The sequence below is a fragment of the Geotrypetes seraphini genome, chromosome 4 (genome assembly GCF_902459505.1).
Source record: "Geotrypetes seraphini chromosome 4, aGeoSer1.1, whole genome shotgun sequence".
In the NCBI taxonomy this organism is placed as follows: domain Eukaryota; kingdom Metazoa; phylum Chordata; class Amphibia; order Gymnophiona; family Dermophiidae; genus Geotrypetes; species Geotrypetes seraphini.
Genome location: NC_047087.1, coordinates 1,047,924 through 1,074,129, shown reverse-complemented (window position 1 = coordinate 1,074,129; position 26,206 = coordinate 1,047,924). Strand labels below are relative to the sequence as shown.

Here is a 26,206-nt window from a genome sequence, read left to right as displayed (position 1 = left end):
GATTGAACTCGGCGTCTCTTATCTTTCTGATGCCATGTATGATCTGTTGCGGGCATCTTCCAAGTCCATGGCCCTTGGTGTAGCCATTCGCTGTACCCTGTGGCTTCCAGGTTGGTTGGCGGATGCAGCCTCTAAGGCTAAGCTCAGTAAATTTCCTTTTCAGGGCGCCTTCCTATTTGGGGAAGAGTTTGATAAGCTTGTTCAGGCCTTGAGTGATTCTATGGTGCCTCAGCTTCTGGAGGACTGACCTCGCTAGGCGCCACCTGTGGGCATTTGTGTGATTTTAGTCGGTCTAGCCCTGTCTGGGGCTCGGCTCCTTTCCTTTCCAGAGGATGCTTTCAGCACATGCAGTCCTTTCGAGGAGTCCGCCGGGGAGGTTGTGACTCCACTGATGGCTCCTCTTCCACCCGTCAAGCCCAATGACTTGTTGTGGGTCCTTCCCCCAGTTCCGGGGTCCCCCATGTCTAGTAGTCGAGATGACATAGTAACATATAGTAACATAGTAGATGACGGCAGATAAAGACCCGAATGGTCCATCCAGTCTGCCCAACCTGATTCAATTTAAATTTTTTTTATTTTATTTTATTTTTTTAATTTTTCTTCTTAGCTATTTCTGGGCAAGAATCCAAAGCTTTACCCGGTACTGTGCTTGGGTTCCAACTGCCAAAATCTCTGTTAAGACTTACTCCAGCCCATCTACACTCTCCCAGCCATTGAAGCCCTCCCCTGCCCATCCTCCACCAAACGGCCAGACACAGACCGTGCAAGTCTGCCCAGTAACTGGCCTAGTTCAATATTTAATATTATTTTCTGATTCTAAATCTTCTGTGTTCATCCCACACTTCTTTGAACTCAGTCACAGTTTTACTCTCCACCACCTCTCTCGGGAGCGCATTCCAGGCACTGACAATGGATCAGTGGGTCCTACAAATGATTCGGGACATCTATGCTCTCGAGTTTTACCAGATTTTTTTCCTTTCTTCTCCTTGTCAGGCAACTTGGAAGAAGCGAGCATTTCGTCAGACGCTGCAAAGGTTGCTAGACCTCAAAGCAGTGGTTCCAGTGCCTCCTCAGGAGAGGCACTACTCCATTTACTTCATATTGCCCAAAAAAGAAGGATCTTTTCAGCCTATTTTGGTTCTGAAATGTGTCAATAGAGTGTGTCAAGTTCTGTCTTTTCGCATGGAAACCCTGAAATCTGTAATTCTCGCTGTTCAACGTGGGGAATTTTTGAATTCTCTCAACCTAAAAGAGGCTTTCCTGCATGTTTCAATTCGAGCCTCCCATCAGCGATTCCTTCGCTTTGCGATTTTGGGAAAGCACTATCAGTTTTGTGCACTTCCTTTTGTTCTGGCCACGGGTCCGCAAACTTTCACCAAGACGGTGGTGGTGGTAGCGGTGGCCTTCATTACTGCTCTTTAACACAAAATTCAATCGCACACCTCTGGCGTACTCTCACAGACACGTCTTTCTCATCTGCCTTGATGAAACGAACAAAGTTCTTCTCTCATGCTGACCCTACAATGAAGACTACAGCAGTGCATCTGCAGGTTCAGAAACATTAATGAATGAGCTGCACAAGAAGCAGCACAGTGATGCCATGTCTACTTGGAAAGGAAAAACAGGCAGTTTCTTTACTTTTCAATCAGCCTTATACACCACATTTAGCACTCTCCCTCTACAATTCTCTGGTCATACAAAGATGGATCATGCTGAGTCGACCACTGACTCATGGCAATACTCACAGTGAGGAGTCCACCCTGTGATGTTTCACAGCAGAGTACAGGAGTGGTTTATCATTGCCTTCTCCTGTGCAGTATGTGGCTCCACTATGTCGCTGCAGCCCAACATAGAGCCTCTCAGCCTTACAGCATTCCCAGGCAGTCTCCCATCCAGATACTAATAGCAACCTACAACCTACTCCTAGGAGATCTAAATCTACACCTAGATGATCAATCATCCAAACAAGTAGACAACTTTCTCTCATTTCTCAAATCCTTATCCTTCCAAATGCTAAATCCACAAACAACTCATGAAAAAGGCCACCAACTTGATATTGCAGTCTTCATGACCCACCAACCATCCTTAACAGAAATTCATACATCTAACGGAACATGGTCCAGATCCATCTGGTCAGACCACTACACCTACACTTTCAACATCAACTGAACCAAAAACAACAAAAAAAACTATAACAAAACTCAATAAAGTAACATACACCTCACGCAGACACATCGAACCCTCCATATTCTGATAGATGAATCTATTCTAGAAAACAACCCTGAGGACTTCATCTTACATTGGGAAAGACTTTGCTCCAACACCCTTGATGATTTAGCCCCACTGCAAACCAAATCCAGACCCAGCAGGAGATCAGATAAATGGTTCGACTCAACTCAAAAGACAATGTAGACGACTAGAGAGAAAATGGAGAAAATCGAACTCGGATCATACAAAATCCGCCTGGAAAAAAATCAACAAACAATACAAATCACAATTAAAGGACAAGAGAAAAGCACACTACACCAACCTAATAGGCACTGAAACCCAAGACACCAAAAAACTATTCCAAATTCTAAAAACCCTAACCGACACCAAACCCTACCTGACCACTAACCATACTACCACCCCCCCTCAGCCACTCTATTAGCAGAACACTTCCAAAATAAAATTACCAATGCAAGAGCTACCCTCAATGACACCTCTACCCATCCTAACGAATTCACAATTCTCCCCACAGATAGAGATTCTACTGCAGCAGATAGAATATGGTCTCAATTCCCCAACATACAATGGCCTGAATTCAACAAATACTACAAAAAATACAGCCATGCATCCTGTGACCTCAACAACTGTCCATCATATCTCCTAAAAACATCCAGCACAAAATTCTGCGCTCTTCTTCTAAACTGGATACAAATCTCTCTAATAAACGGCTACTACCCTACCAACCTCAGCGAAATCATCATCACCCAGATCCTCAAAGACCCCAAAGGACCAATAGACCAAACAGCCAACTACAGACCCATTGTCTCTATTCCACTCTACGTCAAAATAATAGAAGGACTAGTTGCCAAATTCCTCTCCAATTACCTAGAAAACCATAACATACTCCATCCCACACAATCCAGCTTCAGAAACAACTTCGGCACGGAAACACTACTAGGATCTCTCTTGGACACAGCCAGACAACATCTCAGCACAGGAAAAAAAATGATGCTCATACAACTAGACCTTACCGCTGCATTCGACTTGGTGGACCATAACATTCTACTACAAATCCTGGATACAATAGGTATCACAGATAAAGTATACACATGGTTTGAAGGATTCCTTAAATCTAAATTAAACTAAACTAAATCTTGGGTTTATATACCGCACCATCTCCACTTTGTGGAGCTCGGTACGGTTTACAGGAATTGTAATGAGAAAGGAACTCCAAGGAAGGGAATGGGTGAAGATCAGAGAGGGAAGAGTGTTAGCGGGCTGGGATGTCAGAAGAGGAGGGAGTGTTAGGTTTTTGAGAAAAGCCAGGTTTTCAGATGTTTACGGAAGGGTTGGAGGGCACTCAGGTTCCGAAGAGGGGAGGCAAGGCTATTCCAGAGCTCGATGAATCTGAAGAGGAGGGAAGTCCCCAGTTTTCCTGGGTGGGAAATGTTTTTTAGTGAGGGGAAGGATAATTTCAATTTTTGGGTAGGTCTGGTGGTATTAAGATTTGAGGAATTCCAAGAAAGTGGAATTAATGGAGGAAGGATGCCGTGGAGGATCTTGAAAGTTAGGCAGATGCATTTGAAGTGAACTCTGGAAATTATCAGGAGCCAATGAAGCTTGGAAAGAAGCGGTGAGACGTGATCAAATTTACTTTTTGCAAAGATAAGCTTGGCCGCGGCATTTTGAATCTGTTGGAGTTTGTGAAGGTTTTTCTTCGTTAGGCTTATGAAGATAGAATTGCAGTAGTCCAGTCTGGAGAGGATGATGGATTGGACGAGAACAGCGAAATGTTTTTGATGGAAACAGGATCTTACTTTCCTCAGCATGTGTAGGCTGAAGTAGCATTTTTTTTACCAGGGAGTTGAGGTGGTCATTGAAGGACAATGTAGAGTCAATGATGATGCCCAGGACTTTGCTGGAGAATTCAAGCTGCAGAGTGGAGCCAGAGGACAGTGGAATTGAGGTGGATAGGTGAGCTAATTTTGGGCCGAGCCAAAGGAGTTTTGTCTTGGTTTCATTCAACTTCATTTGGACGGTGTGGGCCCAAGATTGGAGGTTCGAGATACAAGAGGATATGTTCTCTGAGAGATTGGTGAGGTTCGAGTCGGTCTCGAGAAAGACAAGGATGTCGTCAGCGTAGGTGTAAATTGTTTCAAGGGGGGATAGATTGGAGGAGTTTTAGAGAGGTCATATAAATGTTAAAAAGGATAGGAGATAAAGGTGAGCCTTGCAGGACTCCACAGATTGGTGTCTAGGGGGGGGATGAGGTGCCATTCCTATTGACAATGTAGGATCGGGAACGGAGGAATTTTGAGAACCATTCAAGGACTGTAGAGGTGATGCCGATCTCGGAGAGTTGGTAGATCAGAATATCATGGTGAACAACGTCGAAAGCGGCGGAAAGATCGAATTGCAGGAGGACGGCGAACTTGTTACGGGAGTGAAGTTGTTGAACCTTGGAGATTAGGGAGGTCAATAGGGATTCGGTGCTGAAATTGGGGCGAAAGCCATATTGGTAAGGTAGGAGAATGGAAAATTTCTCTAGATAGGATGAGAGTTGGGTCGATATGATGGTCTCGAGCATCTTGGTTAAGAGAGGAATATTTGCTATTGGGCGATAGCTGGATGGTGATGAAGGGTCGAGGTCGGGTTTTTTCAATAGAGGGGTTAAGGCGATATGGCCCATTTCTGGGGAGAAAAGGCCCGAATGTAGGGCGGAGTTTAGGAGTATGGTAATGGAAGAGATGGCCTGAGTGGGTATTTCCTCATAGAGGTAGGAGGGGAAAGGGTCTAAAGAACAATTGCATGATTTCAGTTTGAGACAGAGTTTGAGGATGAGGGATTCAGATACGAGCTCAAAGGCTGCCCAGAATCTGTCGGCTGGGATATTGCTAGAGGCCGATGGAGTAGAGTTGGAGTCAGTGAGAACTAGGGAGTTGTAGGAAATTGCAGGTGGGAAGGAGCAGCGTAGGGAAGTGACCTTTTCATTGAAGAATTTTGCTAGAATTTCGGATGAGGGAGAGGAGGGGAGAGAGGTGGAGTCTTTTTTGGAGGTTAGAGAGCGCCAGATTTTGAAAAGTTTACTACTCTGGTTGTTGGATCTGGATATATTCTCACCGTAGAAGTTTTTCCTAGCTTTTTTTAGTGCTAAATTGTAGAGCTTAATGTTGGCTCTCCAGGACTGTCTGACTATAGGGGAGTTATATTTTTTCCATATGCGCTCTAGGGCACGGCATTTCTGCTTTAGTTCTCTGTGATAAGGGAGGTACCAGGGGGCTTTGCGAGGGTAGGAGATGGATTTGGTGGAAAGGGGGGCGAGGGAGTGGTAGGTGGACTCGGAGAGGGAGGTCCAGTTATGCCAGTTGGATTCGGGATCTGCAGGCTTGGGAGCAGAGGAGAGTTGTTTGAAAAGTTTTGTCCAGCGGGTCACTTGAAATTTTTTTGCGAAAGGTGATGGAATTGGAGGAGGGGGGAGGGGCCCCGAGATGCGACATGAAGATGGGGAGGCAGAAGGTCCCAAGGAAGTGGTCAGACCAGGGGACCTGTTCCCAGCGGGTGTCGCCGGCTGCGGTTTTGTAGGCGGTAAGGTCCAGGAAACTAATGAGGTCTAGAGTGTGTCCCTTTTCATGGGTTGGGGAAGGTGAAGGGGGGGAAAAACCAAGAGAGATGAGGAAGCTCTTCAGTTCAGTCGTATCCTTGTTGGTGTTGTCATCAAGGTGGAGATTGATGTCCCCAATGATCAGAAGTCTTTGAAATTTGAGGAAGGCGTTTGAAATGGTTTCGAGAACAAGATCAGAGGATTTGTTCCAAGGGGTAGGTGGGCGATAGAGGAGTAGGATACCCAGTGGGTGAGGTTGGAGTTTATCATTAACCGAGGCTAGCATGTATTCTAGAGAGGGGTGGCTGCTCTTTTCGATGAGCTGGACATTGAAGAATGATTTGTAAATTAGAGCCAGACCGCCTCCTTTTCGGTTAGTTCTGGGAGAGAAGAGACCTTGGTAGCCGTGGGAGCAGAGTTCATTTTGTGTAAATATGTCATCTTTTGTGATCCAAGATTCCGTGGCGCAAAGGAATCTCGGGTCAGAGTCTTCGAGTAGGTCTTTCAGGATTTGGATCTTATTGCAAGCGGATCTGGTGTTGCAATAGAGTGTTGGGACTGGGGTGAGCGAGTCTGAAGTAAGGTTGGGGAGATTTGCGGAGGGAACAGGCTTTAGGGATGCGTGGTTGACTCTTCGAGGGTTTTTTTGGAGGGATGATTTCTGGTGCACAGCAATGTGGGGATTTTGAGGCCAGGGCAGATGTTAGAGTTAATTGAGGGGTCGGAAAGGTTGGGGGAAGGAGGTTTCAAGCAGGGGGTGGTGTAAAGAGCAGAGCAGGAGGAGAAGGAGCCATGAAGGCGGCTTCATGATGAGGGTACAATAAAAAATTTTTATTTTTTTTTTCGGGGAGGAGCTAGGTAGTTTGTATCAGAAGAGGAAGAAGGTTGGCATGGAGCCAGAGCTTAGAGGAGGGTGCACTATGATATCTAGACTGGATTAGCGACAGGGTAGTGAACTGGGTAGTCTGCTAGGTTGAGAACTGGATGGTCAGCAGTAGGTGGGGTAAGAATCAGAACAGCTGGAAAATCAAACTTAGGTAGCAGGATAATAATAACATGTAGGAATAATAAGTGGCATTTAGAAACAGTAAATGAGGTAAAGGTCAGAGCAAACGAGATCAGGATAAAACAGGGTAAATAGGCAACTGGGTGATATCAGAGCAGCTGGATACTGTTCTGTAAGAGGTTTAAGTGGGGCAAGAGTGGGGGATCTGAGCCAGGCAAGGTATAACAGAGCGGCCCTTTCCGAGAAGAAATGTGGGACGGAGGAAGGAGGGACTAAGTGGAGGAGGCTTCCTCGTTCCTCTGCCTGGAAAATCGCTGGGGGGGTTTCCAGCAGCCCACAGCGGGCTGAGGCGATTTCCGGTGTGGATGTTCCCAGAGATCGGCTCTCTTGTGTCGGGGGTGAGGGGGGCGGAGCAGGGCTCCCACGCTCCTCTCCTCGGTGCAGAGGGGGCCTGATGAGAAGGCAGGCTCCTCCGGTGGAAGTGTGTTCAGCGATGGGCTCTCCTGTGTCGGGAGGGGGGCAGAGCAGGGCTCCCACGCTCCTCTCCTCGGTGCAGAGGGGGCCTGATGAGAAGGCAGGCTCCTCCGGTGGAAGTGTGTTCAGCGAAGGGCTCTCCTATGTCGTGAGGGGGGCGGAGCAGGGCTCCCACGCTCCTCTCCTCGGTGCAGAGGGGGCCTGATGAGAAGGCAGGCTCCTCCGGTGGAAGTGTGTTCAGCGACGGGCTCTCCTTTGTCGGGAGGGGGGCGGAGCAGGGCTCCCACGCTCCTCTCCTCGGTGCAGAGGGGGCCTGATGAGAAGGCAGGCTCCTCCGGTGGAAGTGTGTTCAAGAACCTATAGAGTAAAATCAGACAAACAAAAATCTGAACCTTGTTCAAACGCCTGCGGAGTTCCCCAAGGATCCCCTCTATCCCCGACTCTCTTCAATCTTTCACCTGGACAAACAAGGCATAACCTCCTACAGCTATGCCGATGACATTACCATTCTCATACCCTTCGATCAACCTGAACTCTCCATGACGAACACAATATACCAAACACTAAAATCAATAGCAACCTGGATGAAAGATCACAAACTGAAATTGAACCCAGATAAAACGAAATTCATCCTCCTAGAAAACAACAAAATACGAACCATAACCAACATTGAAATCAACGCAATCAACTACCCCATACAAACCACCCTAAAACTGCTAGGAATAACTATCGACAGATGCTGCACCATGCAACCGCAAATCAATAAAAAAATACAAAAGTCATTCTTAGTCATGAGAAACTTTAGACAAGTTCGGAAATTCTTCGAGAAAACACAATTCCAGCTCATAGTTCAGTCCTTAATACTAGGCCTACTTGACTACTGTAATATCCTCTACCTCCCATGCCCTACAACCATAACAAAACAACTACAAACTATCCAAAACACAGCACTAAGACTCATCTACTCATTAAAGAAACATGACCACATTACAGAAGCATATCTCCAATCGCATTGGCTTCCGATCCCAGCAAGAATACAATTTAAATTCTACTGCCTACTATTTAAGACTTTATACGGAGACAGTCCAAACTACCTGAATAACCGCCTCATCCACAACACCGCAACCAGACATAGGAAAACTCACACCCCATTCTCATACCCCCCAATTAAAGAGGTCAAATGGAAAAAACTATATGATGGCCTCCTGGCCAAACTAGACAACCAAATCGCCAATCTACTGACGGCATCCCTCGACTACAAGACTTTTAGAAAAGAAATAAGATCATACTCTTCAAGAAAACTCTGAAAAAAGAAATAATACCGCAAGTTTCAAACTCCACCTCTCACTAAAGCCAACTACCCCAAACAATTAACCTTACCCATTTCTTACTCTCTTTGAAAATGGCCAATTTTTTTTTTGTAAGTTCTTGTTGTAATACATCTTGGATAATTCTTTTGTAATCCGCCTTGAACTGCAAGGTAATGGCGGAATAGAAATCCCTAATGTAATGTAATACTAGCCAGGGCCAACCCTGCTTAGCTTCCAGTGCTAAGAGCGGGCCTACTCAGGGCGGCCAGGCCATAGGCTCACTCAAAGAAATTGATCAGATTTGTCTGACATGACCTGCCTCTAGTGAATCCCTGTTCCCTTGGGTCCTGTAATGGGAAAGCTTTTAAGACGGAGAATAGTGAAACTTCTGGAATCCAAAGTTGTTGAAACACATGCGGATTGTGAAAAATTGCAGGCGGACATTAGGAAATTGGAAGACTGGGAGTTCAAGTGGCAGATGAAATTTAATGTGGACAAATGCAAAGTGATGCACATTGGATAGAATAACCTGAATCACAATTACCGGATGCTAGGGTCCACCTTGGGGATTAGCACCCAAAAAAAGGATCTGGGTATCATCGTAGACAATACAATGAAACCTTCTGCCCAATGTGTGGCAGCGGCCAAAAAAGCAAACAGGATGCTAGGAATTATTTAAAAAGGGATGGTAAACAAGACTAAGAATGTTATAATGCCCCTGAATTGTTCTATGGTGCGACCTCATCTGGAGTAATGCATTCAAATCTGGTCTCCTTATCTCAAGAAAGATATAATGGCGCTAGAAAAGGTTCAAAGAAGAGCAACCAAGATGATAAAGGGAATGAAACACTTCTCATATAAGGAAAGACTAAAACGATTAGGGCTGTTCAGCTTGAAAAATAGACAGCTGAGGGGCGATACGATTGAAGTCTACAAAATCCTGAGTGGAGTAGAAGAAGTACAAGGGATTGATTTTTCACTCCGTCAAAAATTACAAAGACTAGGGGACACTCAGTGAAGTTACAGGGAAATACTTTTATAACCAATAGGTAAGAACATAAGAAGTTGCCTCCACTGGGTCAGACCGAGGTCCATCTCGCCCAGCAGTCCGCTCCCGCGGCGGCCCATCAGGTCCGCGACCTGTGAAGTGGTTTCTGACCACTTCTATAACCTACCTCAAGTTTTATCTGTACCCCTCTATCCCCTTATCCTCCAGGAACCTATCCAAACCCTCCTTGAACCCCTATACAGAGTTCTGGCCTATCACATCCTCCGGAAGCGCGTTCCATGTGTCCACAACCCTCTGGGTAAAAAAGAACTTCCTAGCATTTGTTCTAAACCTGTCCCCTTTCAATTTCTCCAAGTGACCCCTAGTGCTTGTAGCTCCCCACAGTTTGAAGAATCTGTCCTTGTTCACTTTCTCTATGCCCTTAAGGATTTTGAAGGTTTCTATCATGTCCCCTCTAAGTCTCCTCTTCTCCAGGGAGAACAGCCCCAGCATTTTTAACCTGTCAGCGTATGAAAAATTTTCCATACCTTTTATCAGTTTAGTCGCCCTCCTCTGCACTCCCTCGAGTACCGCCATGTCCTTCTTGAGGTACGGCGACCAGTATTGAACACAGTACTCCAGGTGCGGGCGCACCATTGCGCGATACAGCGGCATAATGACTTCCTTCGTCCTGGTTGTGATACCCTTTTTGATGATGCCCAGCATTCTGTTTGCTTTCTTTGAGGCTGTCGCACATTGCGCCGATGGCTTCAGTGATGTGTCGACCATCACACCCAGGTCCCTTTCCAGGTTACTCACCCCTAGCAGTGTTCCCCCCATTTTGTAGCTGAACATCGGGTTCTTTTTCCCTACATGCATGACCTTGCATTTCTCTACGTTAAAACTCATTTGCCACTTTTTTGCCCATTCTTCCAGTCTCGTTAGGTCCCTTTGCAGTTCTTCACAGTCTTCTGTGTTTCTAACCCTGCTGCAGAGTTTGGTGTCATCAGCAAATTTGATAACCTCACATTTTGTCCCTGTCTCCAGATCGTCAATAAATATATTGAACAGTAGAGGTCCCAGCACCGACCCCTGCAGAACTCCGCTTGTGACCCTCTGCCAATCCGAGTATTGGCCCTTTACTCCAACCCTCTGTTTCCTGCCTGCCAACCAGTGTTTGATCCATCGGTAGATATCCCCTTGCACTCCGTGGTTCCACAGCTTTTTAAGTAGCCGTTCGTGAGGTACCTTGTCGAAGGCTTTTTGGAAGTCAAGGTAAATGATGTCTATGGATTCCCCCTTATCCATCTGGCTGTTTATTCCCTCAAAGAAGTACAGCAAGTTCGTGAGGCATGACCTTCCCTTGCAGAAGCCATGCTGGCTCGCCTTCAGTTGTCTATTGTTTTCTATGTGTTCGCAGATTGTGTCCTTTACCATTGCTTCCATCATCTTTCCTGGAACTGAGGTCAAGCTCACAGGCCTGTATTTCCAGGGTCACCCCTTGATCCCTTCTTAAAGATGGGCGTGACATTTGCTATTTTCCAGTCCTCTGGGATCTCCCCAGTTTTTAGGGAGAGGTTACATATTTGGCGAAGTGTCTCTGCTATTTCGTTTCTCAGTTCTTTTAGTACCCTTGGGTGGATGCCGTCCGGGCCTGGTGATTTGTCGCTCTTTAGTCTGTCTATCTGTCTGAGGACATCCTCTTTGCTTAACTCTAGTTGTACCAGCCTTTCGTCGTATTCTCCGTTTATAATCACCTCGGGTTCTGGGATATTGGATGTGTCCTCTCTGGTGAATTTTTATTCACTCAGAGAATAGTTAAGCTCTGGAATGCATTGCCAGAGGTTGTGGTAAGAGCGGATAGCATAGCTGGTTTTAAGAAATGTTTGGATAATTATCTGGAGGAAAAGTCCTTAGTCTGTTGTTGAGAAAGATATGGGGGAAGCCACTGCTTGTCCTGGATCGGTAGCATGGAATGTTGCTACTCTTGGGGTTTTTGCCGAGTACTAGTGATCTGGATTGGCCACTGTGAGGACAGGCTACTGGGTTAGAAGGACCATTGGTCTGACCCAATAAGGCTATTCTTATGTTCCAATCACTAATATGTCTAAAAAATGTCTTGTCTCCCCTTTTACTGGGTCACCTATTTTTTCTTCCATTTGAAGGTTTAGTTTCCTGACTACTCAACCAGCCTCTTAAATTTTCCAGATATTTTTGCCTGTCGTCTTTCTGCAGTGTTTTGTAGTTTATAAAAGCTAATCTTTTTCCTTACTTCTTCAGCTACTACTTTTGAGAACCAATGCAGCCTTCTTTTACTTTACTTTCCTTAGCTTCAACATACTAGAAGTCAAATACCATTTTATTTTGGGCATTGTTAAATTAAGTCCATCTGAAATGTTATCAGGATCCTTTAGTAAACTAAACCATAAATTATATTGGAATTAATATCTAAATATCATCCATGCAATGCATTGAGTAGTTGCATATAAATATTAAATAGTACAGCTGGCCAATTCCCCCTTGCCTTTTTTATTTTGAAGAGTGATGGTCATTTAAGTTTGCTGTATAGTGTCACACCAGTGCCCCAAAGGAAAGCCCTGGGCAGTCAGGTAGTGTCTACTTTGGGCGTGGTCCCTTTAGAATTAGGGTGCCTTTCAAATTGGTTACCACTAGGCAGTTGCCTATCTTAGCTTATCTCCAAGGTTCCTTTAAAGAACACCATGTAGTCAGAATGACCTTGGTGAAAAATCATAAGCTTTATTTGGCCACTGGCCTCAAAATCATAATCCATCCCAGGTTTCAATGTGAGCATGAAAATATAACCAAAAGAAAAGGTTCCTCAAAACTAACTTTAACTCTAATGCCAGAGTCTTAAGGTTAGGCATACATTATGCAGGAAAGCAATACAATCCTTTAGCTTAAATGCTTCACTGTGGTACAACAGCTGAAATAAGCAGCTCCCTGTTCCGGAGCTGCAGGCGGGGAGTTTATGGCAGTAATTAATAAGCCAGCACTACTGGGCTGCTGGCACAGGTAGCCATGAAAAAGAGGCAATCATTTATGCTTCTGGAAAGCAGGTTCCTTAGCAAGGCACACACAGCTTTATATCATTCAGAGAAAACATAGCAGTTTTATACTCAGAAATTATCAATACGTTAACAGGCTGCTGTAGTAACCACTATCAGCTGGGGTTCTCACACGGAGATCTGTTAACAGTGAATCAGAGAAACAAACAGGCTGAGTTTCCTGCTCAGCGTTTGGTTTAATTTAGTCACTAATTTGTACAGTGAAGGATACTGTTCCTTTGCTTAAAGCACAGAAGAAAATTGTAGAAAACTTTGCAGTCCAAAGTTATCCTCTCTGGTAGCCCACACAGTCTGCTTCCCAGAGAAAAAAAGCAGCCATGGAAAACATCCAAAAGAATCGCATTTGTTTCACGCCACTTCCATTTGCTCTAGCCAAACCTCAGCTGTAGCAATGCTATCTTCCCATCTCCTATCCTCCCTCAGCTCTGAGGAACAGACTCCTGAATAAAGGTTTCCTTCACCTTGCTCATTTCTCATTTCCTAGTCGGGGCTGCCTGCCTGATCTAGGGTAAGCTCAGTCCCATTCTGAGCTTCCTGTCTCTCCTCCTGTCCTATCCTCCTCCTGCTCTCTGCTGAGCCTCGCTTTAAGCTGAGGAAAAAGACCACACCCCTTGGCTTCAGTGGGGGGAAGGGCTTTCCATCCTCTGCCTGGGATGTTTCTCTGAGGGAAAACTGTCTTTCTATTTTCTGCCTTACAGAAACTGGATAATAGTAGGGCAGAGATTTCCTGCTTTACTTTGGCACTGCCTTAGGTAAGGCAAAAACCTTTCCTGTTCTGTTTCAGTCTCATCTTCACTGCTCATAGATTAGTCAGCTAAATTACTGTCATGGGCTCTGACCTGGTCTGCCCTTCTGCACTGGGTTTTATATGTTTTCCTATGATAAACCTCGGGTCTGCAGTAGGTTTGTCACAATAGGGATTCCCTATATTTATCCTATGCCTTCTTGAATTCTGTCACTGTCTTTCTCCCAACCACCTTCAAATGGAAGGCATTCTAGGCATCCACCATTCTTCTGGTACAGACCTCAGGGAAAAGTCTTAATAGAATATTATGGAATTCCTCCAGGAGCTTGTCCTTTTTTTAAATCTGCTGTTAACACATCCTCTGGCAATGAGTTTCAGAGCTTAACTCTTCATTGAGTGAAGAAATATTTTCTTCTATTTGTTTTAAAAGTATTACCATGTACCTTCATGGAGTTGCCCCTAGTCTTTGTACATTTTGAAAGAATAAGCAATTCACATATTCTTCTGTTTATAATGTCTACTTCCTCCAAGGTGTTGAGATCTTTGTTTCATTTCAAAAAGCCAATTTTCTCTTCTTAACATTTCTGAGATGTTGCTCATGAAGATGTTGAACAGAATTGGTCTCAGCAGCAATCCTTAAATATTTCACTATTCATCTTTCCTTCTTGTATGTGAGTACCGTTTATCACCAACTTCTGTTATCGGTCATTCACCACTTGACCTTTGAACCCATCCTGAGGTTGGTCAGTTTGTTTATAAGCCTTCTATAAGGGGGAGAGACTGATGGAAACCGCCTGCCTTATTTTTGTCCTCTCTTTCTCATGCGGGTAAATGAGGGGAAGGACCGAGTGCGAGTTGGGTGGAAGGAGGGAGCTGAAGACAGACTTTTCCGGGTTGTCTGTTCACTTGTGAAAGGCTTCTAGGATTGCACAGTTTCGGCTTCCCTGCTCAGTGGTATACTGCACATACAGAGGCACAAAGCACAGACACACGGAATTTGAAGTGCGCATTCACACTAAGGGTTTTATTATAGCGGATGCTTCCTGGAACTAGAGATTCCCATCATCTTTCTTGTCCCCCACAATACCTGCCTGCCTTCTCTGGAAATTAACACCTTATCAATTGTACAGCTTTGTACAGAACTGAAGTGGCTCACATGAAGATGGCTGTGCTTCTCACTGAGAAACTCTAAAACTTAGAGAGTTTTGGCACATGTTTTACTGTCTTGTGCTCAGTCACATGATTATACACATCAGTGCAACCTGCCGTCCTTGTAGAACAACTGCTACAGGTAAGTGGGCTTCTCTACCTTATTTGGATAAGGCTTAGCCACCTCCCCTCCATCCCACCTATTCTTCCTCCTCTTTTGATTGACATGGTACTACTCAGTTCCTCCTGTCTCATAGGCAAGTGTGGCATCTTCTGGCCTGTTCCTCTAACCTTAGGCAGAACTGATGCTGCTTTTCCCTGCTCCCACTTGTTCCTTAGACAGAGCAGGTAGGTTTTCTATCAAATGAAGTAGATAGCTGGTGGTATTCATACCATTTTTGTTTGTTTTTTTAGGCTAATGATTTGTTGGACTTATTGGGAGGAAGTGATATAACTCCAGTTATTCCAACAGTAAGCATAAGTAAGCCATCGTCTGCAGGTGGAGAGCTATTGGATCTGTTGGGAGAGCTTAGTTTATCAGGTAAGCAAGGTAGCAAAATTACATTGGTGTGAAATGTCTCTTTTGTGCTTTAACAGTACATATCCTGTTAACCCTTGTTTCCTGTGTTGTCTACAGGTGGACCAGGCTCAACCGGGCCACAGATGGCACAACCACACTTCCTGTTGGATGGTCTTACATCACAGCCTCTCTTCAATGATAGCGCTGCAGGTACATTTGGAGTGTGGTGCCAGGGAAAACTTTAGTTAGAAGAAACAAATGGGTGCTAATTTAAACTAAAGTGGTAGAGCAATTTGAAGTAGGGCATGTTCTAATTCCTTGCAGCTTTTATTTTAGGCCATATGCAGAGCTCTGGCTTATATACGTTTTGGGTTTTTTCCCTCTTTACAGGTATCCCTCCTATCATAGCATACAGCAAGAATGGCCTGAAGATTGAATTTACCTTTGAGAGGTCCAACACAAACCCCAGTGTGACAGTCATAACAATACATGCTTCCAACAGTACTGATGTGGAAATGACGGACTTTGTATTTCAGGCTGCGGTTCCAAAGGTGGGGTTCAGGCTCTTTTACCTAGAAACATAGGAAATGATGACATCTACATCAAAAACTAAGCTCTACAGTCCTTTCCTCTCCTTCAGAGATGATCTAAAGTTGTCCCGTGCCTTCTGGAATTCAGATGCCATCCTTGTCTCCACCTCCTGCACTGGGAGGCTGTGACACCCTTTTATCTTGAGAGATGGATGGCATCCTTTTCATAGACAAAAACAATACAATAAGAACAATTCTGTTACGTCCCTTCCGGATTCCATACACTAGGTGTTCAATCCCTTCCCGCAATCCGGGAGTTTCAGAAATCCAAACACTTTTCTGAGCACATGCTCCTCCCCCTTAAAGTGAGAGCTAGAGCAATCTACAGTTTCAATATCTGCAAGCAATCCATGCAGAAGTCTTTTGGTTTGCTCTGCTTCTTTTTCTTTTTTTTTTTCACTTAAAGTTCATCTTTTTTAGTGACTAGTGCCTTGAGACTGCTGCTTCACGGAGAAACTTTGGTGGAGCCAGTCTGCTGTGTGCCACCATTCGTGGACTTGGGGTCCATTCCCCTGGGAGTTTGCTTGCCTGCTGACCTTGTCAGGGGTTTAAGCGCAGGCTATATGCTTCTAGAGTGAAACTCCCCCAGGTTTCGGGCTGCAGACTGCGTTTCCCGCCCCGATCATGTGGAGAGGATCAGGGGCAGAGGTTACAATCGGTGTCTGACTGACTGGCAATCCGGAGATCTTCAAGTCTGGTCATTTTGAAGCAGTTTTTGAGGCAGAAAAATCCTTTTCCTCCATTGAGTTATTGTGTAAAAGAGCTGACAGGCTGACGCTGCAGTAAACCTCCATTATTTCCTATAGGAACTTCGGGGGTGGTTTGTAGAACATGTTAAAAACTCATTTTTCACAGTTTCTGAGGGTAGGGTTCAGGTCCCCCACCTCCCTAGATCCCAAATCACTATTTTTTATTTTCGGATTTTGTTTAATTTTGTCATTTTTCTCCCTCCATATTTTTACCCAATTTTTCTGAGTGGATGTTGCGGCTCATTCTGATGCCACTTTGGGGACCTCGGTGTTGAAGGCAGGCTTTTCTGTCTCTCCCTAGCTGCTACCATTGCTTTGGTACATCACCTAGCGTATGGAATCCGGAAGGGACATAACAGAATGGCAGATTGGGTTTTTACCTTCAATAATCTTTGTTAGTCCCTGTAGGATTCCATACGACTGGCCTACTCTGTATACCAGGGGTCCCCAAAGTCCCTCCTTGAGGGCCGAATCCAATCGGGTTTTCAGGATTTCCCCAATGAATATGTATGAGATCTATGTGCATGCACTGCTTTCAATGTATATTCATTGGGGAAATCCTGAAAACCCGACTGGATTCGGCCCTCAAGGAAGGACTTTGGGGACCCCTGCTGTATACACTCAGTTGTTTGGAATAGCCTGCTCCTTTCTGCATTGATTATTCTCCTTGCAGGTTTGCTGATTTTCCAGCCAGTTGATGGAACCTGTGGGGAGTTTCTGTGAGTATGACTGAAGGCTGTTTCATGTGGGTGCTCGATGCACACAGCAGGTTAGTTCCTCAATGTTTTTCTGAGTTGCCTTTGTGCCTGTTTATTACTTGTTCATGTTTTGCAGAACAGACCAGTTCAGAAATTGTTTATGTTGCTGGGGATCTTCCCCATACACTGCCGCCCCCCTTATCATGGATTTGTTCAGGTATGTTGCTTGGCTTTGAGACTCAACTGTAGATAGCTCTAGCTCTCACTCTAAGGGGGAGGAGCATGTGCTCAGAAAAGTGTTTGGATTTCTGCAATTCCTAGATTGCGGGAAGGGATTGAACACCTAGTGTATGGAATCCTTCAGTGGGGATGGCAGACTAGATGGGCCATTTGGCCTTTATCTGCAATCATGTTTTTATATTTCTGTTTTTTATGTGTAATTGCAAGCCATTGGACCCCTGAAGAAGATGGTTAGTTGAAACACGGACCTTATTGGGTCCGCAACTTTCATTGCATATGTGAATTTCTTTGTTAAGAAATCTGGCCCGAAACCATTTTGAGACTGCTTGAAAGCATGACGTAGGTGCTTTAGCAACCCAATCATTCCCCACATGAACACCTAACTGGGTGTCAGCCACAAAAAAAGCAAACTAAATCAAAGTTCATTATCGTCCCTCCAGACCGGCACAGAATGGATGGGTTTATACTCCTCTGCCAGCAGATGGAGACTGAGAAAGCATTCACTTGTGGCAGTAGTACAAATGAGCTGTGCAGTCTCATCTAGAATCAGTCTGTTCTCAATCTCCAGCAGGTGAAGGTGGAAAGCCTGTGCAGTCTTTCCTCTTGTTAGTTAGGGCCTGTTGGATTTGATTAGTGGTATTTGTTATCCTTTTTTGCTGTCCGGACAGATCTTCGGGGTACCTTTTCAGGGATCCGTCTGACCTCAGGTTTGCCACACTTGGACCGTCGAGTCCCTCCCCCCATTTCCCCCATCTTCCCAAATTTTTTTCTTAGAGGAGCCTCAACTGTACACCTTGCTACAAACTGGCAAAGACTACAGCTATGGGATCTGCACTTTTGTCCATTAAAGTTTTTAATTTTATTTTAAAAAAAAGCGCTGAGGCAATGCCGGTCTGAAAGGAAGCCTTAAATTAGCTCTAATTGGTTTTTATTGTTAATTGGTGGTTTGTTTTTGTCTCCGTAGTAGTTCAAAATGAGCACTTTAAAGCAGAAAAAGTGCTCTTTGTATGCTCGAAGAGCAGTAGATGCAATCGATGTGTGCACGAAATGCTCTGACTCCTGTGAGGGGGAAGCCTCGTCTGCTTCAGGTGCTGTTAAGCAGAGTTTCCCTTTGCGAGTGCACTGCTCGTTGGCTGCAAACAGTGGGGAAGCCCGGGATTCCCCTACCACCCACACAGGGATTTCCCCAGTCACCAACAGTCAGGGAAATAAGGTTTCCCTTATTGCCAATAGTGCTGGGGATTCCCTTATCGCTTCAGTGGCTGCTGCCTGCAGTTCTGCTTTAGCGGCTGGATCCATTCAGGCTTCTTTGGCGCTACAGGCCTCGGGGGAGATTTTTTTCGGTGGGCTTATCAGTTTAGGCAGGAAACGTCATTGTTTTCCTGTGGCCTCAGGTGACCTCCCTCCTGTTTTAGAGCGACAGGAACAGGTCCTAGGTGTGTGTTCTGCATCTGCAGTGAGTTAATTTTTGCTTCGTGGGGGGGCCCTGATTTTGTTTTAGCCATGTACACAGCTTATTTTCAAGTGGCTGGGGGGGTCCTGCTTCTTTTTCTGGGGGTCTCCAGTTCTTTAGGGGGGGCTTTACAGGTTTCAGGTTTATTTATTTTTTATTTTTTTTTATTCAATTTTTCTATACCGTTCTCCCAGGGGAGTTCAGAACGGTTTACATGAATTTATTCAGGTACTCAAGCATTTAGATTTCATATAACATAGAAATAGACGGCAGATAAGGGCCCACGGCCCATCTAGTCTGCCCACCTTAATGTCCCTCCCCTACCTTTGCCCTGTGAATAGATCCCATGTGCCGATCCCATTTGGCCTTAAAATCAGGCACGCTGCTGGCCTCAATCACCTGTAGTGGAAGACTATTCCAGCGATCAACCACTCTTTCAGTGAAAAAGAATTTCCTGGTGTCACCTCGTAGTTTCCCGCCCCTGATTTTCAACGGATGCCCTCTTGTTGTCGTGGGACCCTTGAAAAAGAAGATATCTTCCTCCGCCTCAATGCGGCCCGTAAGATACTTGAACGTCTCGATCATGTCCCCCCTCTCTCTGCGCTCCTCGAGCGAGTATAGCTGTAATTTGTCAAGCCGTTTTTCGTATGGTAGATCCTTGAGTCCCGAGACCATCCGGGTGGCCATTCTTTGCACCGACTCCAGTCTCAGCACATCCTTGCGATAATGCGGCCTCCAGAATTGCACACAGTATTCCAGGTGGGGCCTCACCATGGATCTATACAATGGCATAATGACTTCCGCCTTACGACTGACGAAACCCCTTCGTATGCAGCCCATGATTTGTCTTGCCTTGGACGAAGCCTGCTCCACTTGATTGGCAGACTTCATGTCCTCACTGACGATTACTCCCAAGTCTCGTTCTGCTACCGTTTTTGCTAGGATCTCGCCATTAAGGGTATAAGACTTGCATGGATTCTGGCTGCCCAGGTGCATAACTTTGCATTTTTTGGCATTGAAGTTGAGTTGCCATGTCCTAGACCATCGCTCCAGTAGAAGTAGGTCGTGCATCATGTTGTCGGGCATTGAATCTTCATCTGTTGTGCATTTGCCCACTACATTACTCAGTTTGGCGTCATCGGCGAATAATGTTATTTTACCTCGAAGCCCTTCTGCCAAGTCTCTTATAAAGATGTTGAATAGGATTGGGCCCAAGACTGAGCCCTGTGGTACTCCACTAATCACCTCCGTCATTTCGGAGGGGGTGCCGTTCACCACCACCCTTTGGAGCCTACCTCCAAGCCAGCTCCCAACCCATTTCGTCAATGTGTTACCTAATCCTATAGAACTCATCTTGCTCAGTAACCTGCGGTGTGGTACGCTATCGAATGCTTTGCTAAAGTCCAGGTACATGATGTCCAGGGACTCCCCAATATCCAGCTTCCCTGTCACCCAGTCAAAGAAGCCGATCAGGTTGGATTGGCAGGATCTCCCCTTAGTAAATCCATGTTGTCGGGGATCCCGTAGATTCTCCTCATCCAGGATCTTATCTAATTGGTGTTTGATTAGAGTTTCCATTAGTTTGCTCACTATCGATGTTAGACTCACTGGTCTGTAGTTTGCTGTCTCCATCTTTGAGCCTTTCTTGTGGAGTGGAATGACATTAGCCGTCCTCCAGTCCAACGGGACGCTGCCTGTACTAAGGGAGAGGTTGAAGAGCGCGGACAGTGGCTCCGCCAAGACATCACTCAGCTCCCTAAGCACCCTGGGGTGCAGGTTGTCCGGCCCCATTGCTTTGTTAACCTTGAGCTTTGACAGCTCACCGTAGACACTACTGGGCGTAAACTCAAAGTTACTAAACGGGTCAACTGAGCCAACCCTTGTCTGTAGCTGAGGGCCGAGCCCTGGCGCTTCTCGGGTGAAGACTGAGCAGAAGTATTCATTTAATAGTTGGGCTTTTTCCGAATCCTTTTCCACATAGTCTCCGTCTGGTTTCTTAAGACGTACAATCCCGCCTGAGTTTTTTCTTCTATCACTGATATACCTGAAGAAGGAATTATCTCCCTTCTGGATGTTCTTTGCTAGAGACTCCTCCATGAGGAATTTAGCCTCCCTGACTGCTGTTTTGACGGCTTTTGATTTGGTCAGGTAGTCTGCTCTAGAGTCCTGCTTCCCTGATTGTTTGTAAGAGATGAATGCTTTTTTCTTCTCCTTGATCAGGTCTGAGATCTCCGCAGTAAACCACTGTGGCTTATTGTTCCTTCTCCGTTTACTTACTGATTTTACATAGCGGTTTGTTGCTTCTTGTATGGTTGCTTTCAAAGTCGACCACATGTCTTCCACGTTATCGGTTTCTTCTTGGCTTTGTAGCGCCTGGTGAACGAAGTCTCCCATTTCTTTGAAATTTGTGTCCTTGAATTTGAGGACTTTGGTTAGTGTAGAAGATTTAGTGAAACCTTTCCTGATATTGAACCATACCATGTTGTGGTCACTGGAGGCCAATGTGTCGCCCACCGAGACCTCTTAATGTACTACTTAATGTACAGCCTAAGCGGTTTACATAAAATTGTAGCTAAAAAAAATACTTATAAAGGGGGACTGACACAAAAAAGTTTTTTTTTAACTTGAGGAAGACTACACAGGATACAAGATGAAGGCAGTCCAGTCCCCTTCCCCCCCCTCCTCCGTCTTCATCCAAGGGTCCATGGATTTCGTAAGACGAGGATTTTTTCTTTACTGACAGAGTTTCACCTGATGAGGACTTGGACCTTTTGGTTGATCCTCAAGATCCTCTTGGGATGGATGATGCAGATGGTTTTCTGAGACGCCAGTTGTCGAGGATGCTTCAATTGTGCACATTTTTCACCAGGAAGAGCTGCAGAGCTTACTCAGGTTTCTTTGATTCTGCGTTTTGAGGAGGGAGTTAAGGACCTCTCTCGAGTTGTGAACTCTCAGCTTCAAAGGATCCGGTCGGCCTCCCATTCTTTTCCTGTGCATCAGGATATTCAGGATGTGGAAGACTGAACATGCCTTTTTGCTCAGGCTCTATCCTGTTCCTGATGGGGATAGGAATACATATACATCTCCTGTGGTTGATGGTGTGGTCTCGGTTATCGCATATGGTACCAGTTGAAGGCGGTTCGGTCTTGAGAGACCCCCAGGACCGTAAAATGGAGTTTTGACATGGCTGCCCAGGCAGCGATTTGTGGTGGTCTGGTGACTCGGATTTGTTTCTGGTGGTCTGAGTGGGTTCTTGACTGGGAGCCTGTTGACTGGTTCTTGGTAGATCAGGAGGTGGCTAAGATTGAGCTCAGCACTTCTTATCTCTTTGATACCATGTGTGATCTGTTGCGGGCCTCTGCCAAGTCTATAGTATATATATCCAATAAACTTCTTATGACATTATTAGGTAACTTCCAATCTGTAAACCGTATATACTGATATTCTCCTCTATATTCTCTTATCACTTGATTCCCTGATATGTAATTTTCATAATTGAATCCTCTACCACACCATGTAATGTACATGAATCACTGTTATGTAATTTATCTGGATAATCTTTATTACGCAATTCTTTTGGTAATGTCCAAATCTCCTATAATTTGTATTCCGCCTTGAACAATATATAATGTATAATGTATTCAAAATTAATTTTCCTATGAACTGTTTTCCTACCTTCTTCTACTCTATGTTTATAACCTAACTAATTTATTTTTCTCAAGTACTTTAGCAAGAATGTGAGCCTTTGGGACAGTCAGGGAACTCTAAGTACTCTCTCTTCATCTTAATTAATCTTACTTATTGCATTTCTTCTGTTTCTACTGTAAACCGCTTAGAACTTCACGGTACAGCGGTATATAAGAAATAAAATTATTATTATTATTATAGCCCTCTGAGTAGCCACTTGCCGTACTCTGTGGCTTAGAGGTTGGTCGGCAGATGCAGCCTTTAAGGCTAAGCTCAGTAAATTTCCTTTTTGGGGTTCCTTCCTCTTTGGGGAGGAGTTTGATAAGCTTGTTCAGGCCTTGAGTGACTAAGGTGGCTCGGCTTCCAGACAACCGTCCTCGGCCGGCATCTCAGGGTGGTGCCAGACATGGGCATCTGTGTGAGTTTCGTCGGTATCGCCCTGGCTGGGGCTCAGCCTCTTTCCCTTCCAGAGGATGCTTCTTTCAACTCATGCAGTCCTTTTGAGGAGCCCATGGAGGGGAGGGAGTTGTGACTTCACCGGTGGCTCCTCCTCCACCCGTCTGGCCAATGATTCATTGTGGGTCCCTCCCCTGATTCCAGCAGGAGCCTAATTGCGGAAATTTTACCAGGGGTGGACCGAGATCACAACAGATCAGTGGGTCTTAGAGATGATTCGGGACGGCTATGCTCTCCAGTTTTACCAGCCCTTACCAGATCTTTTCCTTTCTTTTCCTTGTCAGGCAGCTTGGAAGAAGTAGGCATTTCATCAGACGCTGTAAAGCGGTGGTCCCAGTGCCCCCTCAGGAGATTTGCACTGGCAGGTACTCCATTTAATGTGTGGTGTCCAAGAAAGAGGGGTCTTTTTGGCCATTTTGGATCTGAAAGGTGTCAACAGGTGTCAGGTTCCATCTTTTTGCATGGAGTCCCTGAAATCTGTGATTCTCGCTGTTTAGCTTGGGAAATTTCTCACTTCTCTCAACATGATGGAGGCCTACCTGCATGTTCCAATTCTGGCCTCCCATCAGCGATTTCTTCACTTTGTGATTTTGGAAAAGCACTATCAGTTTTGTGCGCTTCCTTTTGGTCTGACCAGGGCTCCATGGATTTTCACCAAGACTATGGTGGTGGCGGCAGCAGACTTGTGCAAGGAGAGCATTCTGCTTCATCTCTATCTGGACGACTGGTTGATTCAAGAGAAGTCTTTTCTGGAGAGCTCCCTGGTCACAACTCAGGTTGAGTTTCTGCAGTCACTGGACTAGGTGGTCAACCTTTGCAAAATCTGGTTGACTCCATCTCAGCACTTGGAGTATATCGGAGTTCTCTTTGACACCAGCTTAAGGAGAGCCTTCCTGAGGCTCTGGTGCTCTAGTCGCAGATTTGCTTCCTCTTGGATTCTCATTGCCCTCAGGCGCCAGATTTTCTGCAGGTCTTATAGTCGATGGCAGACTCCCTGGAAGTGGTCAGGTGGGCTCAGGTTCACGTGCATCCCCTTCAGTATACTGTTCTTCGGCAGTGGTCTCCACAGCTTCAGGATCTTTACTCTCTGGTCCCTTTGCAGGGGTTCATCGCAGCCTGCCCTGGTGGCTACAGTCTTCCAATCTGGTTCATGGAGTGAGTAGATCAGCCCCAGTGGACAGTGCATCTCATGGACACCAGTCTCCTTGGTTGGGAGACCAAGGAGATTGGTGTCTCTTTTCAGTCGCTCAGTTCAGGGCAGCTGGTCACTGGTGGAGGCTTCCTAGTCAATCAGTATTCTGGAGACCAGAGCCATTCAGTTAGTGTTAGTAGCTTTCCAGCCATTCCTGGAGAGCAAATTGGTTCAGATTCTCATGGACAATGCCAAATCAGTGGCTTACGTCAGTCGTCAGGGGGGAACCCAGAGTCATCTGGTAGTGCAGGAGGCAACTCTTCTCATGTAATGGGCAGAGCCTCATCTTCTGGACATCTCGGCTTCCCACAATATGGGAGTGGACAATGTCCAGGTGGACTTCCTCAGTCGTCATGTTCTGGATCCCGACGAGTGGTGTCTTGGGCTGGAAGCCTTCAAGTTGATCAGTCATGGGGCCAGCTGGTCATGGACATCATGGCTACAAGTGTCAACACCAAAGCGCCGAGGTTCTTCACTCGGCACAGGGATTACCAGGCCGAGGGGCTGGATGCTCTGGTGCAGACTTATCTGACGGACGGCCTGCTGTATGTGTTTTCTCTGTGGCTACTAGTGGGCAGAATTCTTCATATTGCTCGGCATGTAGGCCGCATGATTCTGGTGGCTCTAGGCTGTCCCAAGCGACCATGGTGCACAGATCTGATTTGTCTTCTCGTGGTGGATCCTCTTCCTCTGCCCTTCTCGCCTGACCTGACTCAGGGTCCGATTCCCATGTTTGATCCGGGTCCCTTTTGTCTTATGGCTTGGCTCTTGAAAGGGAACACCTTAGTAAGAAAGGATATTCAGATAAGGTGATCTCCACCTTCTTGGGTTCTCGGAGACTTTCCACCTCTCGGGCTTATGTACGCATATGATGTCTTTTTGAGGAGTGGTATTCCACTCTTGGCGTGGTTCCCTTTCAAGCATCTTTGCCTTATATCTTGGAATTTTTGCAGAATGGCATGGAGCAGGGCCTTGCCTGGTCCTCCTTCAGGGCCAGGCAAGGCCCTGTCTTCTTTTCGCAGTCTGTTGCATGGTGTGTGTTTGGCCTCTTCTCTATCCTCTGGTTCTGGCCTGGTATCTCAATAGGTTCTTTCCATGCTTGTTCATCCTCCCTTTGAGCCTCTCGGCTCCTGCACGTTGAAGGACCTTACTCTTAAGGTGGTGTTCCTGGTGGCCATTACTTTCGCAAAACGCTTTTCCGAACTGTGGGACATTTCGTATAGGCCTCCTTTCATGGAGTTCTCTAGAGAATGTGTTGTGCTGTGGCCGCTTCCCACCTTTCTTCCAAAGGTCGTTTCTCCTTTTCACGTAAACCAGTCCGTTGTCCTTATAGTATTGGATAGTCGGGAGGGCTCTTTGGAGCAGAGAAAATTGCGCAGATTGGATATATGTAGGGTCCTTCACACTTACATTCAGCGGACCCAGGAGTTCCATCAGTTGGATTGTCTCTTTGTCCTTTTAGCATGTCCTCGTAAGGGGGACGGTGCTTCCAAGGCCATGATTGCACATTGAATCAAGGAGGCTATCACTTTGGTGTACCACCTTCAGAAGACACCTGTTCCGGATTTTTTCAAAGCTCATTCCACTCGAAGTGAAGCAGCTTCTTGAGTTGAGTTTTCCCTTGTTCCTTCGGTGCTCCCTTGTGCTACGGTTTGGTCTTCTCACCATTCCTTTGTTCACCACTACCATGTGGACGTTCAGGTGTGTTGGGATGCTGTCTTCAGTGAGCTTGTTCTTGTGGCAGCCCTTCGGGGGTCATACCCATGGTGGGTATTGCTTTGATACGTCTCATCCATTCTGTGCCGGTCTGGAGGGATGATAAAGAAGGAGAAATTAGCTTCTTACCTCTAATTTTCCTTTCGTTTAGTCCCTCCAGAGCAGCACAGACCCCACCTTGTTGTTTTGTGAAGAGTACGTTTTTTTCTGTAGTATATTTTTGTACGAGTGTTTTTGTTGGGGGAGTAAATTAAAAGCAGCGGCGTTTGGTTCATCTGGTTTAACTGGCGAGCTGTGGGGACTCTCTTGAAGGTTCTTGTTCTAATCATTATCCAACA

At 45.7% G+C, this 26,206-nt stretch overlaps 1 protein-coding gene across 6 annotated transcripts in view; it reads left to right on the top strand.

Moving 5' to 3' along the window:
* AP1G1 (adaptor related protein complex 1 subunit gamma 1) overlaps positions 1-26,206 on the top strand; it is a 584,387-nt gene that overhangs the window by 547,347 nt on the left and 10,834 nt on the right. For all 6 annotated transcript variants that reach the window (XM_033942090.1, XM_033942089.1, XM_033942091.1 and 3 more), the window contains 3 exons: positions 14,982-15,108; positions 15,205-15,297; positions 15,478-15,638. In XM_033942090.1, the coding sequence (XP_033797981.1) occupies positions 14,982-15,108; positions 15,205-15,297; positions 15,478-15,638 (381 nt within the window). The remainder of the gene's footprint in view (positions 1-14,981; positions 15,109-15,204; positions 15,298-15,477; positions 15,639-26,206) is intronic.